At 47.3% G+C, this 16746-nt stretch overlaps 1 protein-coding gene across 5 annotated transcripts in view; it reads right to left on the reverse strand.

Annotated features, from left to right (window-relative positions):
* Positions 1-11513: 11513 nt before the first annotated feature.
* The window catches only part of ZKSCAN5 (zinc finger with KRAB and SCAN domains 5), a 31216-nt gene continuing 25983 nt past the window's right edge, over positions 11514-16746 (reverse strand). For all 5 annotated transcript variants that reach the window (XM_025380474.1, XM_025380471.1, XM_025380472.1 and 2 more), the window contains one exon: positions 11514-14233. In XM_025380474.1, coding sequence (XP_025236259.1) covers positions 13092-14233 — 1142 coding nt within the window. In that variant the 3' untranslated portion in view covers positions 11514-13091. The remainder of the gene's footprint in view (positions 14234-16746) is intronic.

Genomic DNA, 16746 nt, shown 5'->3' on the forward strand with positions numbered 1-16746 from the left:
TTTTTTTTTTTTTTTTTTTTTTTTTTTTTTTTTTTTTTTTTGAGAGATAGGGTTTCACTCTTATTGCCCAAGCTGGAGTGCAGTGGTGCAATCTCGGCTCACTGCAACCTCCACCTCCTGGGTTCAAGTGATTCTCCTGCCTCAGCCTCCGGAGTAGTTGGGATGACAGGCATGCGCCACCATGCCCAGTTAACTTTTTTTGTATTTTTGGTAGAAACAGGGTTTCACCATGTTAGCCAGTCTAGTCTCAAACTCCTGACCTCAGGTGATCAGCCCGCCTCGGCCTCCCAAAGTGCTGGGGTTACAGGCGTGAGCCACCAGGCTGGTGTAAATAGTGCTTTTAACACTTTATTTTTATACCCAAATCTGTTCCCCTGTCCACCGCCATCGGCTTGCTTCCTCTTTTCCATCAGAACCTTGTTGACATTCAGTTACTCCCTGTCTATGTGCTTGTCCTTTTTTGTCCTAATTCCAGGAAGTGAGTCCTTTTGGGTTTTTTTTTTTTTGGACAGAATTTTGCTCTTGTTGCCCAGGATGGAGTGCTACTTTTTTGTATTTTTAGTAGAGACAGGGTTTCACCATTTTGGTCAGGCTGGTCTCTAACTCCTGACCTCAGGTGATCCACCTCGGCCTCCCAAAGTGCTGAGATTACAGGCATGAGCCACCGCGCACCACCGGAAGTGAGTCTTAATGCCCGTCTTGGTTTAACACCATGCTGGGTTTTTTTAGATGGGTAAGTGTTACAATTTAGCTAATGGGACGTTTAGGCCATCTGTTGGGATATTTCTTGACTTCCCCTGTTCTCAAAAAGGACACAAGAGACCAGGTGCGGTGGCTGCCACCTGTAATCCCAGCACTTTGGGAGACCAAGGCGGTGGATTACTTGAGGTCAGGAGTTACAAAAATTAACTGGGTGTGGTGGTGGGTGCCTGTAATCTCAGCTACTCAGGAGGCTGAGGCAGGAGAATCACTTGAACCTGAGAGGCAGAAGTTGCAGTGAGCCAAGATTTTGCCACTGCGCTCCAGCCTGGGCAACAGAATGAGACTTCATCTCAAAAACAAAAACAAAGGCCAGGCACAGTGGCTCACACCCGTAATCCCAGTGCATTGGGAGGCAGAGGCAGGCAGATCGTGAGGTCAAGAGATTGAGATCATCCTGGCTAACATGGTGAAACCCCATCTCTACTAAAAATGCAAAAAAAATAGCCAGGTGTGGTGGCGCATGCCTATAATCTCAGCTACTTGGGAGACTGAGGCAGGAGAATAGCTTGAACCTAGAAGGCAGAGGTCGCAGTGAGTGGAGATCACACCACTGTACTCCAGCCTGGCAACAGAGCGAGACTCCATCTCAAAAAAAACAAAAAAAAAAACAACAAAAAAAAAACAAACAAAAAAAAAACAGGACACAGGAAAGAAGATAGATGATGATGGTGTTTTGTTTTGTTTTGTTTTGTTTTGAGACAGGGTCTCATTCCATCACGCAGCTGGAATGCACTTTGCAATCAGGGCTTACTGTAGCCTTTCCAGGCTCAAGCGATCTTCCTGCCTCATCATTTTTATTTTTTGTAGAGACGGATCTCACTGTGTTGCCCAGGCTGTCCTTGACTCCTGGCCTCAGGTGGTCCTCCTGCCTCAGCCTTCCGAAGTGCTGGAATTACAGATGTGAGCCACGGAGACTGGCCTGAAATCCAATTTTTAATGTTGCCTCAAAGATACCGAAAACATGGTGAGGGACAAATGGTATGTCCGTGGGACACATCAGACAGTGACCGTTGATTTGCTAGTTTAGCCATTCACTGGGGTACAAGGTGAAGCCTGAAGTTTTCTCAACTTCAGACTTGAAGTTAAAGTGCTTCTCCCCACTTCCAGGGATTGGCGCCCCTGTGCCAGACAGAGCAAACGGGAGGTAGGAGGTAGCTGCTCTTCGACCCCTTTCTCCTTTTCCTTGGCCGTCTGCAGCCACACCACACTTGGTCCCCACGCTGACCAGCTAAGGGTGTGTTGAGCCCGCCTGAGGTCCAAGCCTTCCCTCTGCCCAGAGCTGGGGACCCCTGTCCAGTGGGCACTCCCGCTCACAGACCCTTGGTATTAGGTGGCTCCTTCCTAGACCGCGGACAGAACTTGGGCTGCAGAACAGAACCAACACCGGGGCACAAACCACTACTCAGGGCTGCTTCCTGGGATGGGGAAGAAAGGCTTTGGGAGTGGGCACACCAGGGCACAGGGCACTTCTCCTCCAGGTCCTTAGCCCGGCCACCCCGGTCCTTCAAGTGGCAGGAACGACCCAGACTGCCCTTGGCTGAGCGCCGTTGTGAGCTGGTGCCTCTGCCTCGGCCACAGTCGCAATGGCGGAAAATCCAGAGCCAGAACTGTAGTTATGCAAAAGACTGTGGTGCTCCATACCCACCCTGGGTGGCGAGGCCTGCAGGCAAGCATTGTGTGCATGCGGTTGGCGCCTGCAGTGAACACGTCCATCCCCCACCCCAGGTGCCCCATGCACCTGCCCTACCCAAAGGCCTCACCCGGGTGAACGCGCGGCACAAGCAAAAGGGACGGTGAGGCGCCTGGACCCCAACCCGGAGACGCTGAAATTAGGCTTTTTGACGTGGGACAGGTGGAACTGGAGTTAGAAGGTGAGTGTTAGCAGAAAGTCCCGTAGACAGGAGTCAGGAGACCCAAGTTAGTCGTGGGGCTGTCACTACCTAACTGAAGTGGCCCAAGATTTCAGTGAGGCTATAGTTTTTTTTTCTTTTCCTTTTTTTTTGGTGGGGCCTGGGGTGGGAGGGTGGCAGACAGACCCTTTCTCTGGTGCCCAGGTGGGCATGATGACAACTCACTGCAGTCTCAACCTCCAGGGCTCAAGTGATCCTCTCACCACAGCCTCCTGGGACTATAGGCATGTGCCACCACGCCCCGCTAATGTTGTTGGTTTTTTTTTTTTTTTTTTCTGAAATGGAGTCTCACTCTGTCGCCCAGGCTGGAGTGCAGTGGCACGATCCCATCTCACTGCAACCTCCATCTCCCGGGCTCAAGCAATTCTCCTGCTTCAGCCTCCTGAGTAGCTGGGATTACAGGCGCCCGCCACCATGTCTAGCTAATTTTTGTATTTTTGGTGGAGATGCGGTTTCACCATTGTTGGCTAGGCTGGTCTCGAACTCCTGACTTCAGGTGATCCACCCGTCTCAGCCTCCCAAAGTGCTGGGATTACAGGCGTGAGCCACTGCGCCCAGCCTCTAATGTTGGGTTTTTTTTGTTTTGTTTTTTTTTTTTGTAGCAATGAGGTCTCGCTGTGTTGCCCAGGCTGGTCTCGAACTCCTGGGCTCAAGCAATCCTCCCACCATGGCCTCCTAAAGTGCTAGGATTACAGGCCTGAGCCACTGTGCCCGGTCCCCAGTCTTTTCCTAACCATTCTTTCGTACATGGATAAAAAAATGCCTCCTGATAAATAAACATATATAATAGTACCTACCTAATGCAGTTATTGTGTGAAATAACTGAATTAATATATGTCATGCACTTAGGAGACAGACTGATGTTTAGTAAGTGCTACACAAGTAATAAATGTTAAACAAAAGAGGATTATAAATGAGTAATTTCAATTAAATGAGGGACTGTAGAGAAGACTGTGAAAGAATCACAAAGATCTTTGTAGAGGAAGTAAATACATGGCAGGCTGTAAAATGGTCGTTCACAAGCAGTCCAGGCCGGGCGCAGTGGCTCATGCCTGTAATTCCAGCACTTTGGGAGGCCGAAGTGGGAGGATCAGTTAAGGTCAGGAGTTCAAGACCAGCCTGGCCAACATGGTGAAACCCCATCTCTACTAAAAATAAAAAAATTAGCTGGTCATGATGGCAGGCACCTGTAGTCCCAGCTACTCGGGAGGCTGAGGCAGGAGAATCACTTGAACCCAGGAGGCAGAGGTTGCAGTGAGCCAAGATCAAGCCACTGCACTCTAGCCTGGGTGACAGAGTAAGACTCTGTCTTAAAAAAAAAAAAAAAAATTAGCTGAAGGCAGTGGCGGGCACCTGTAATCCCAGCTACTTGGGAGGCTGAAGTGGGAGAATCACTTGAACCTGGGAGGCGGAGGTTGCAGTGAGCTGAGATCACGCCTCTACACTCCAGCTTGGGCAACAGAGACTCCATCTCAAAAAAAGAGAAGCAGTCCATAAGTCCATATGAACCTATGAAAAAGACCTTGCTCAGGGGTTGTTTCGACAGAGTCACCCAAAGCTACCTTCCTTCTAGCTTTGCCTTTGAGCTCTGTGAATTACTTCATTCAAAGAAACTTGCACTTAAACTGAATCTAATGCAATTGTTCCTGTTATTTTTTTCCCAGTTCCACACCCTATTTCAAGGCTAACACCTTCACTTTGTACTTTTGCCTTTGGATTCTAACGTGAAGAAGGAAAAGGCCTTCAAGGCAGAAAACGGTGAAAAAAATACCTGCCAGGACATTATGAGGAGAAACCAAACAATAAGCTGGCCATGATTTTGCAAGGTGGGCAAGGCCAGGAAGAGGAGATCAGGAGAGAGAGGTCCAATGTGAAGATGTGCACAGAGATGTCTGGAAAATAAGCCCAGAAAAAAATAGTCTTCATAACCCATATAGGGGAGAGTGGAAAAAACTTGGGCAGAGTTCTAACATGGTGTGCCATCACAAGACACATGCCAGAGAGAAGCCCTACCAGTGTAAAGAATGTAGGCCAGGCACGGTGGCTCACACCTGTAATCCCAGCACTTTGGGAGGCCGAGGCAGGCAGATCATGAGGTCAGGAGATCAAAGGCTAACACGGTGAAACCCCATCTCTACTAAAAATACAAAAAAAATTATTCGGGCATGCTGGCGGGTGCCTATATAGTCCTAGCTACTCGAGAGGCTGAGGCAGAAGAATGGCATGAATCCAGGAGACGGAGCTTGCAGTGAGCCAAGATCACGCCACACGGAGCTTGCAGTGAGCCAAGATCACGCCACGCCACTGCACTCCAGCCTGAGCAACAGAGTGAGACTCCGTCTCAAAAAAAAAAAAAAAAAGAATGCAGGAAAAGCTCAGCCAGATCAGAGCTGAGAGTGCATACCCAGGAGAGGCCCCAAACATGTGACAAGTGCAAGAAGAGCTTTAGTTCTAACTCAGGCCTCACCATGAATCGCACCAGGGAGAGGTAATATCATTGCCTTGACTGTGAGAACACTTTACATGCACCACGGGGATGGTGCATGGAAGAATCCACACTGAGACCAAACTGTAACATGTAGGGAGAGTGGCAGAAGCTTCAGGCTGAGCTCAGCTCTCATCACTACCAGGTAGCTCCACTGAATAGCAATTCCACCCTTATGGCGAGTGTGGGAAAAGCTTCAGGTCAAGCTCATGCTTCACTGTGCACCAAGGATCTGCCTGGGGAGAGATCCTGCAGTGCAATGGGTGTGAAAAGGCTTCCAGCCTCAGCGTGACATTTGTGGTAGACAGAAGAGAAGCCCTGTAAATCCTGGAGGTGGGAAAGTTTGGGCCACAGCATTAGCTTAATTTTACATTATAGAATCTACCTGAGAGATAAACCTTATGACTGTCATGCATGGGAGAAGAGATTTGGTGGAGCCCTCATCTTTTAAGGTGCCAGAAAATCCACATCTCAGGAATGACGTGACAGAGAAAAGCTCTAAAAGACTAGATTTCTGCTGGGGGCGGTGGCTCTCACATGTAATTCCAGGACTTTGGGAGGTCAAAATGGATCACTTGAGGCCAGGAGTTCAAAACCAGCCTGAGCAACACAGCAAGACCTCAACTCTACAAAAAATTTTAAAAAGTAGGAAGGCTCGGTGGTGCACCCATAGTCTCAGCTATCCAGGAGGCTGAGGCAAGAGGATCACTTGAGCCCAGGAGTTCAAGGCTGCAGTGAGCTGGGATTTTGCCACTGCACTCCAGCCTGGGGAACAGAGAAAGACCCCGTCTCAGGAAAAAAAAAGAAAAAAAAAAAATACTAGATTTCCTTGGTCATAAGCAACAATACCCAGCAAAGGAGAGAAACCACTACTTCAAAGGGGTGTGTCTTGTGAATAAAATACTACATGAGCGAAGACATCTGGTGTTTTCCTTCACCCCAGGATTAATTACATGGTGTTGAATAGATAGCCCAGGCACAGGGGAAAGAGTGTGTGTTTTCACTTCCTGTGTCCTATCTTCACGTGTCAGCCAGTGGAAAAGATACTGAGCAAGGGTCAGGAATGTCAAGACCAAGGGAAGATTCCCTGATAGGAAGGGACATAATCCTTGAAATATAACAGGGTTATCTGAGCCACAAATGCTGATTTTAGGGTGACCTCTGAGAGTTTTCTCTTGACCTCCACTCATCACTCTTTGACTTTATTTGCTGACCCTGGCTAAGCACGTGGGCTCCCTCAGGGAAATATCATTGAGGTTAACAATCATGCCTAGGTTTTTAAGAAATACAAGTGTTTTCTGTACTAGTACTGAATGATTATTATGTAAAGAATGTATATCATCAAAGCAAAAAGAAAATGAGGCCAGGCACAGTGGCTCATGCCTGTAATCCCAGCACTTTGGGCAGCTGAGGCGGGTGGATCACCTGAGGTCAGGAGTTCAAGACCAGCCTGGCAAACATGGTGAAACCCCATCTCTACCAAAAAATACAAAAATTAGCTGGGCATGGTGATGGGTGCCTATAGTCCCAGCTACTTGGGAGGCTGAGGCAGGAGAATCACTTGAAACCAGGAAGCGGAGATTGCAGTGAGCTGAGATCATGCCACTGCACTCCAGCCTGGGGGACAGAGTGAGACCCTGTCTCAAAAAAAAAAGGGAAAAAGGTAATTTTCTCCCCTCTTTTTTGTTATTACTCTGAGCTGCCAAAGTCTTTTTTTTTTTTTTATTTTTGCCTACTTTCTCGTTTGTAGTGCAGGCTCTATAAACCTGCCTTTTCCCCACTCTCTAACATCCATCTATGCCCCGTAATGCTTTGGTGTTCTCTTACTTTAGGTATGATTGTGTCACTACCCCCAGTGCTCCTGATGCAATTCCCCTCAGCCAATTTTTCCTCTGTGTCCCTTCTTTTGGAATTTTCAGATAGCCCTAGTGGCTCCACAGACATTCTGACATCACGCATCAGACTCTGTAAATATGGACTTTTCTCGGGGGAAGGCCAGTGGATTTCAACAGATTCTAAGAAGGCTACCTTATCCCCAAAATGTTAAGACAAATTGCTTTAGGAAGTCTTTAAAGTTCTTATGGGTTTTGCTTCCTAAAGAGAGAGCAGGGCCAGGTGTAGTGGCTCATACCTGTAGTCCCAACACTTTGGGAGGCCAAAGTGGGCTGAAGTCAGAGGATCACTTGATCCTTTGCCCAGGAGTTCGAGATGAGCCTAGGCAACACGGCAAAACCCCATCTCTACAAAAATGCAAAAATTAGCCAGGCACGGTGGTGTGTGCCTATGGACCCAGCTGCTCAGGAGGCTGAGGTGGAAGGATTGCTTGAGGCCAGGAGTTAACAGACCAGCCAGGGCAACATGTGAGAGCCAGTCTCATCACACAAAAAAATTAAAACTTAGCCAGGAATGATGGTGAGCACCTGTAGTCCCTAATGCTCAGGAGGTCGAGGTGGGAGGATCACTTGAGCCCAGGAAGTCGAGGGTGCAGTGAACCATCATCACACCATTGCACTCCAGCCTGGGTGACAGAGTGAGACTCTGTCTCAACAACAACAAAAGCAGATTTTAATCATTTCCCCCTTTTTCACTTTTAACAAATGGAAATAACTCAATGCAAAAATTAACTGCTTCATATTCCAATTGATCGCCTTAGAGCTATACTGTTCCATCGGTGTCAGGTTCACAACTACGCCAACTGTCATGCCCAGGGTCAGGTTCCAACTCATGCTGAGGTTCAAAGGGAGTGGGTGGATGAGCAGATAGCTGAAAGAACACTCAGGAGGCAGTAGGCAGGTGAAATGTCGTTTTATTTAGCAGCTCTCTTAGCAGCTTACTTACACTATTCTCTTATACTGTCCACCTTGTCTCGGCTGCTTAGTCCGGTGGCTCCCACACACAGCTGTGCGGCCGGCTCTTCAATCCCAGCTACTTGGGAGGCTGAGGCAAGACAATCGCTTGAACTCGGAAGGCGGAGGTTGCAGTGCGCCAAGATTGCACCACTGCACTCCAGCCTGGGCGAGAGAGTGAGACTCCATCTCAAAAAAAAAAAAAAAAAAATCCTTAATATGTTAATATTCACAAAGGAGAGAATACACTTGTGCATTCATTTCCCAGGTCTGCTGTAACAAAGTACCACAAACTGGGTGGTTTAAAACAATAAAAATGTATTGTCTCTCAGTACTGGAGTTCCGAAGTCAGAAACTAAGGTGTCAGCAGGTCTATGCTCCCCCTGAAACCTGCAAGGGAAACTTTGGCTTAGCTTCTGGTGGTTTGCTGGCAATCTTTGGCATTCCTTGGCTTGCAGCTGCACAACCCATCTCTGCCTCTGCCGTTGCCATCATGTGGCCTTCTCTCTTGTGTGCCTGCGTCCACACAGTCAGCTTCTCATAAGGACATCAGTTGCTTTGGATTAGGGGCTCGTCCCATCCCAGTAAGACCTGGTCTTTTTTTTTTTTTTTTTTTTTTTTTTTTTTTTTTTTTTTTTTTTTTTTGAGACAGAATCTCACTCTGTTGCCCAGGCTGGAGTGCAATGGCACAATCTCAGCTGACTGCAACGTCCGCCACCCAGGTTCAAGCGATTCTCCTGCCTCAGCCTCCCGGGTAGCTGGGACTACAGGCACCCGCCATGCCCAGCTAAGTTTTGTATTTTTAGTAGAGTCACGGTTTCGCCATATTGGCCTGGCTGGTCTCGAACTCCTGAACTCAAGTGATCCGCCCACCTGGGCTTCCCAAAGTGCTGGGATTACAGGCATGAGCCACCGTGCCCCGCCGAGACCTCGTCTTAACTAATTATATCTGCTATGGTTCTATCTCCAATAAGGTCACATTCTGAGGTACTAGGGGCTGGGGGCTGGGACTTCAATAATTCCTTCTGGGGGGGCGGGTAGCGGAGAAGAAAATACAGTTTATGACAACTTGTAATTTGCATATATCTAATCATACCAAACAGATCTGAAACAGTTGTCAAAAAGAGGCTAGTATCCTGATAAGGGATGGCCAATATGAATTTATACGAAACATGGTAAGGAGGGGCATAGTTTGGCTTCAAGCCAAACTTGAAGTAAAGTAGGACTTCATTTTTAAGGAGGCAAAAATTCCTGCTGAAAGTCTTTGCTTTCACCATCACCCCCAATGGGTTTTTTTTGTTTGTTTTTGTTTTTTTTTTTTTGAGTCTTACTCTGTCACCCAGGCTGGAGTGCAGTGGCGCGATCTCAACTCACTGCAACCTCCGCCTGCCAGGTTCAAGCGATCCTCCCACCTCACCCTCCTGATTAGCTGGGATTACAGGCGCCTGCCACCACACCTGGCTAATTTTTTGTATTTTTAGTAGGGGTGGAGTTTCACCATGTTGGCCAGGCTGGTCTTGGACTCCTGACTGCAAGTGATCCACCTGCCTCAGCCTCCCAAAGTGCTGTGATTACAGGCATGAGCCACTGCACCCAGCCCACCCTGATGTTTTAAGGAGATTGGCACAATGCTGCCGAAGAATTCTGATACACCATCCCATTATTTCATTTATTTATTTATTTTTTGAGACAGGGTCTCGCTCTGTTTCCCTGGCTGGAGTGCAGTGGTGCAATCATAGCTCACTGCAGCCTTGAATTCCTGGGCTCAAGTGATCCTCCCACCTCAGCTTCCCAAGTAACTGGGAACAGATGCATGCACCACCACGCCCAACTAATTTATTTTCTCTAGAGGGTGGGGCAGAGTAGGGAGGATCTCACTATGTTGCCCAGGCTGATCTTGAACTCTTGGGCTCAAGTGATCTACCTGCCTTGACCTCTCAAGATGCTGGGATTACAGGCATGAGCCACAATGCCCGGCCTTATTCTGCCTATTAAAGACAGCACCTTTAATGGCTGTTGGTTTAAAGAGTGTACAAACCAAGCGTGATGGCTCATGCCTGTAATCCCAGCATTTTTGGGAGGCAGAGACAGGAGTATTCCTTGATCCCAGGAATTCAAGACCAGCCTGGGCAACATAGTGAGACCCCATCTCTACCAAAAATAGAAAATAAATAGAATGGTGAGGTGGCCCATGTCTGTAATCCCAGCACTTTGGGAGGCTGAGATGGGTAGATTGCTTGAGCTCTTGAATTCAAGACCAGTCTGGGCAACATGGCGAAACCCTGTCTCTACCAAAAATATAAAAATGAACCAGCCATGGTGGCACATGCCTCTGGTCCCAGCTACTTGGAAAGCTGAGGTGGGAGGATCACTGGCACCCAGGAAGTTGAGGCTGCAGTGAGCTGTAATTGTGCCACTCCACTCCAGGCTGGGGGACAAAGTGAGACCCTGTCTCAAAAAGGAAAAAAAAGAAACAATGGTCCCCATGGCCACATGCCCACTGCTGCACCTCTGGCTGAATGGTCTGGGGTGACGTTATGTAATAATCAGCCCCTGCAAACGAGGATAGCCAATATCAAGCTTCTCAGTGATGCTGATGGCCCCCCAATCAGGGCATTCCTTGGAACCCTGGTAAACAGAATGCTCTCCAGACCCTCCTAAGGAACATAACTGAAGGTGGGTTGTTTGGTCTTATCTTCTAGTTCCATCCTAGTTTATGTATGAATCTTTGGATCCCTTTGTTAAGTCCACCATGGTTTTGTCATCTCTACTTCATTTAATGTGGGTCACTGACTTTTCTAAGCTTTCAGGAATCATTCCAAGGCCAGGCACAGTAGCTCATGCCTGTAATCCCAACACTTTGGGAGGCCAAGGCTGGAGGATCACTTGAGCCCAGGAGTTTGAGACCACTCTGGGCAGCATAGGGAGATACCATCACTCAAAAAAAAATGTTTTTTAAAAATTAGCCACTCGTGGTGGCATGTGCCTGTAGTCCCAGCTACTCAGGAGGCTGAGGTGGCTAGGTCACTTGAGCCCAGGAGGTCAAGGCTGCAGTGAGCCGATTGCACCACTGCACTCCAGCCTGGGCAGCAGAGCAAGACCCTGTCTATAAAAATACTAAAAAGCTACCAAGAAGGTCCTCTGACACACACTTGGCATTAAATTGGTGGTTATTTGCCCTGTCATTTTTTTTTTCTTCAAGGAGTCAGTAACTTTCAGCAAGAGCCACTCAATTCCATAATCCTTATTTTCCTGTTAGTCCCAAACCTCCACAAGTCAATAGATCCTTTTCCACCTGTATCCTATCCCAGTTTCCAAGTGAACGACTTAGTGACCGGACAGGTACCACATGCCAAGACTATTAACAGTGATGGCGGTCTTCACTCCCTCCTGGTGAGTGACCAACTCCACAATCCACTCTCACAGAAGCTTCCTAGGACCACTCGTGGCACCAAATGTCTTAGATCAGGTTCTCTAAAGCAGAGCCTGAGACAGGGATTCAGAACCATGTGATTGACAGTGTGATTTATTCAGGAAACGCCTTTGAGGGAGGGAATGAAACAGGATAGAGAAGGGAGAGAGCTGAGCATGGATGAAGGCTCAGAAAAAGTCTAGTTTAGCCTGATCCAAGGGTGCCGGAGCAGTCATAGCACCCTGGGGTTTTCCCTGCTTTAATCAAATGAACCAGGCATTGGGTTGTAGAGAGGAGGTGCCTCCTGGGTAAGGTGAGATGTCTCTCATCTCCTGAGGGTAATTCTCCAGTTTCCGGAGAACAAGAGCTGTGAGCACTTGTGGCCCAAACTCAGAGCAGAAGAGTTGAGGGGTCCCAGCTTGGTAGAGGGGACTGGACAGGGTACCATAGTGTACGACACATACGGTCAACAAATATTTATTAGGCATTTATTGTAAGCCAGGCAAGTCAGCAGAAGCAGGGCCTGAGCAGTGCCCAAGAGCACTCACTCAGTGTCCCTGGCAAACAGGCTCAGGGGAACTCTCTTCGTGCATGTCATCTCTTTCCCACTCAAAACTCCCACCCCGACCTTCCTGGAAGGCAGGGCTAACAGGACCTTCTGCCTGCCTGCTCATGACTGATTCCTTTGAATCCTAGCTGCAATGCAAACTGAAACTCATGCTGTATATCACCACTCCATGGGAGAGCTCTATTTCTGGGGCACCCAGGAGTCAGCACACATACTGCTGGGGCCAGGACTCGTAATTCACCTTGCTCCAATTCCTTCTATGGGTTTAGCTGCTCTCATTCCTGTGGGTAATACAAGATCAAACAGTCCACAGCTTTGCCTGTCTTCTCTGTTCCCCTAAGGTCCCTCTCCCTTCGCCTTAAGATGTGACTGACCAGCACAGTTTCTTCTGAATTGACAAATTTAACTCTACCTTCTACTGGCTAAACCTTGACGTCAGTAGAATCAAACCAAAAACAAGGTAGAGTGTTTCACAGAGAAGTGGTAGATTAAATAAGGCAGCAGAAACACATACCATCCAGCCCCTGAACCCGAATTTTGCCAAAATAGAGATACTTTAAGTCCGTTTCTTTTCAAAGGGGTTAATGCTCAAAGTGGGAATAGTGACTAGGGTATTCTAGTGGTTGGAATAATAATTTCTAGAAAAGATTAATTGCTGAGGTACCAAAACAGACATCATGCTGAAGAAGTCTTTTACTGTGCGCTTCCCTGAATAGATAGGCCATCAAACGAGGCAGAAGCTACAAATAAAGCTTACTTCTACTGAACTCATGAGGCTGTTCCTAGTGTCAGTTTTGAGTTTCAAGTGAAGACTGAATGTCATCTGAAGGCTTTCTGAATTCCTCGACCATGTCCATCCATGGATTCTCTTCTTGTCTAGATTCCCAAGCATGAAGATGCTAACTAAAGCATTTCTCAGTGGGGAACACGAGCAGATATCTATTATTGTGGGTTCTCCGGTGTTCCTAAAGGCTGAGTTCTAACTAAAGGATTTCAACCTATTTGTGATTTTGATGGTTACGCTGGAAAAATGCTTGAAGTTGTTACTTTGCTCATTATAGGAGTACGGTTTCCCTCCAGGAAGGCTTCTCTAAAATTCAGAGCTATTCTACAACAGAGACCCCTCTACACTTAAGGTATTTATGGGATCTGTCCTCTCATGGCTTCTCAGGTGTTTAAAGAGGCTACAACTCCAGCTGAAATTCATTCCACATTCTTTACATTGAAAAGGTTTCTCACCAGTATGGATTCTCTGATGTTGATTAAGATGTGACTTCAGAGTGAAGCCTCTGCCACATTCATGACATTGATGGGATTTTGTGCTCGAGTAGATTTTTTGATGTTGTTTGGTGTGGGAACACTGGCCAACATTTTCTCTACATGTATCACATTGATAGGGCTTCTCTGCCGTATGAGTTCTGTAATGCTGAATGAGGTCTGAACTGTAACCAAAGGCTTTTCCGCAGATATCACACTGATAAGGCTGCTCTTGTAACTCAATCTTCTTGTCTTCAATCACTGTCAAGTTCCAACTATACGCTTCCTCACAGACGCCATGTTTTTCATTTTTCTGACCCATGTGGAGCACCTGATGTTCAATTAGACTAACGTACTGAAAAAAGATTTCCCCACATTCACGGCACTGGTGGGCTTTCTCTCGGGAGTGGAGTCGCAGATGTCCAGCCAGGTGGGAACGCCTCCCAAAGCCTTTCCCACATTCGTTACACTTGAAGGGTCTCTCCCCACTGTGCACACTCTGATGCTGAACAAGGTGGGACCTCACTCTGAAGGCTTTCCCACATAAAGGACAGGTGTAGGGCTTCTCACCTGTGTGGACACGCTGATGCTGAGTTAGGTGCACGCGTTGGTTGTAGCTTTTCCCACATTCCTCACACCTGAATGGTTTCTCCCCAGTGTGTATTCTTTGATGTTGAATAAGATGTGCGCTCTGAATGAAGCTTTTCCCACACTCGTTACATTTATGTGGTCTCTCTCCAGTGGAGGATTTTTTGTGGACATAAGGGACTTCACTGTAGTTCATCCTCTTTGAAGAGGGTTGTCCTACTATCTCTTTCATGGGAATTCCCTGCTTTCTATCCAGCTTGCTTTGAAGTTCATAGCCTTCCCCAAAATCTTGAACTTGAGAAACATTTCTTTGGGTTTTTCCAGATAGTTCCATGTCTGCTTCTGAATATTCTGAAATTTTCTTCTTAACACTTAATTTTGTGTTCTTACTTCTTTTGTCACTGCCTAAAAAAAATAAAGAGCAAGTGCAAATGTCATCAGTTCTTTTTTTTTTTTTTTTTTGAGATGGGGTCTTGCTCTGTCGCCCAGGCTAGAGTACAGTGACGTGATCTCGGCTCACTGCAACCTCGGCCTCCTGGGTTCAAGCGATTCTCCTGCCTCAGCCTCCTGAGTAGCTGAGACTACAGGCATGCATGGGCATACCCAGCTAATTTTTGTATGTTTAGTAGAGATGGGGTTTCACCATGTTGGCCAGGCTGGTCTCAAACTCCTGACCTTGGGTGATCCACCCGCCTCAACCTCCCAAAGTACTGGGATTACAGGTTTAAGCCACCATGCGCAGCCCATCAGTTCTTTTATAAAGGAAAAATAGACTGTCATAAAAAATGATCATCAGATGAAACTATGATGTAACAGGAGTAACAGAGCTGGATGCGTGTGTGTACTTGATGCCAACAGGAATGTAAACAACAAACTTTTGGAATTTTCCGATGAAAAGAGCAAGATACAGCCACGGGACGGCAGAAAATATTTACAAACTATGCATCACACAAAGGACTAATATCCAAAATCTACAAGTAACTCAAACAAGTCAACAAGAAAAAAAAAATCCCATCAAAAAGTAGGCAAATGACATGGAGACATTTCTCAAAATAATATATACAAATAACCAACAAGGCCGGGCGCGGTGGCTCAAGCCTGTAATCCCAGCACTTTGGGAGGCTGAGGCGGGCGGATCACGAGGTCAGGAGATCAAGACCATCCTGGCTAACACGGTGAAACCCCGTCTCTACTAAAAAATACAAAAAAAAACTAGCCGGGCGAGGTGGCGGGCGCCTGTAGTCCCAGCTACTCGGGAGGCTGAGGCAGGAGAATGGCGTAAACCCGGAAGGCGGAGCTTGCAGTGAGCCGAGATCCGGCCACTGTACTCCAGCCTGGGCGACAGAGCGACACTCCGTCTCAAAAAAAAAAAAAAAAAAAAAAAAAAACAAATAACCAACAAACATGACAAAAATGCTCAACATCACTAATAATCAGGGAGGTGCAAATTAAAGCCACAGTAAGATACTGCCTTACTCCTGCAAGAATGGCCATTATTAAGAAGTCAAAAGGCCGGGCACAGTGGCTCACACCTGTAATCCCGGCACTCTGGGAGGCCGAGGCAGGTGGATCACCTGAGGTCAGAAGTTCAAGACTAGCCTGGCCAACATGGTGCAACCCCATCTCTACTAAAAATACAAAAATTAGCTGGGCATGGTGGCAGGCGCCTGTAATCCCAGCTACTCGGGAGGCTGAGGCAGGAGAATCACTTGAACCCAGGAGGCAGAGGTTGTAGTAAGCCAAGACTGTGCCATTGCACGCCAGCCTGGGCAACAGAGCAAGATTCCATCTCAAAAAAAAAAAAAAGGCCGGGTACAGGTAGCTCACGCCTGTAATCCCAGCATTTTGGGAAGCTGAGGTGGGTGGATCATGAGGTCAGAAGTTCAAGACCAGCCTGGCCAAGATGGTGAAACCCCATTTCTACTAAAAATACAAAAATCAGCTGGGCATGGTGGTGGGTGCCCTGTAATTACAGCTACTCCAGAGGCTGAGGCAGAGAACTGCTTGAACCCAGGAGGCGGAGGTTGCAGTGAGCCAAGATTGTGCCACTGCACTCTAGCCTGGGCAACAGAGCGAGACTCTGTCTCAAAAAAAGTCAAAAAACAATAGATGTTGGTATGGATGTGGTGAAAAGGGAACGCTTATACACTGCTGGTGAGAGATAAATTAATACAACTTCTGTGGATAACAGTATGGAGATTTCTTAAAGAACCAGAAGTAGATCTGCCAGTTGATCCAGCAATTCCACTACTGGGTATATCTACACAAAGGAAAAGGCAATACACCAAAAAGACTGTAAGCGTATGTCTTCTGTGGCACAATTCACAACTGCAAAGATATGGAACCAATCTAAGTGCCCGTCGAGCAATGAGTTGATAAAGAAAATGTAGCAGGCTGGGTGTGGTGACTCGTGCCTGTAATCCCAGCATTTTGGGAGGCTGAGGCAGGTGGATCACCTGAGGTCAGGAGTTCAAGACCAGCCTGACCAACATGGTAAAACCTTGTCTCTACTAAACATACAAAAATTAGCAAGAGATGGTGGTAGGTGCCTGTAGTCCCAGCTACTCGGGAGGCTGAGGGAGGAGAATCGCCTGAACCCGGGAGGTGAAAGCTGCAGTGAGTCGAGATCGTGTCACTGCTCTCCAACCTGGGTGACACAGCAAGACTCCATCTCAAAAAAGAAAAACAAAAAACAAATACACAACTGGATGGTGACAACTGACAAAAACTGGAAGAATGGGAGCAAAGGATGATGAAGAGGGTTTGGAGTCAGGGAATATCTGACTAGGAGTCAGGAAATAAGGCAAAATGAGCCAACAGAAGCATTGTCGAGGGTGGGCGATACAGCAATCCCTGCCCCCTTCACCCTTAGCCAACATTCTAGCCTCAGTTTTCCTCCCCCGGCACGTCATCCTTCT

This window comes from Theropithecus gelada, chromosome 3 (assembly GCF_003255815.1).
Source record: "Theropithecus gelada isolate Dixy chromosome 3, Tgel_1.0, whole genome shotgun sequence".
NCBI classification, from domain to species: domain Eukaryota; kingdom Metazoa; phylum Chordata; class Mammalia; order Primates; family Cercopithecidae; genus Theropithecus; species Theropithecus gelada.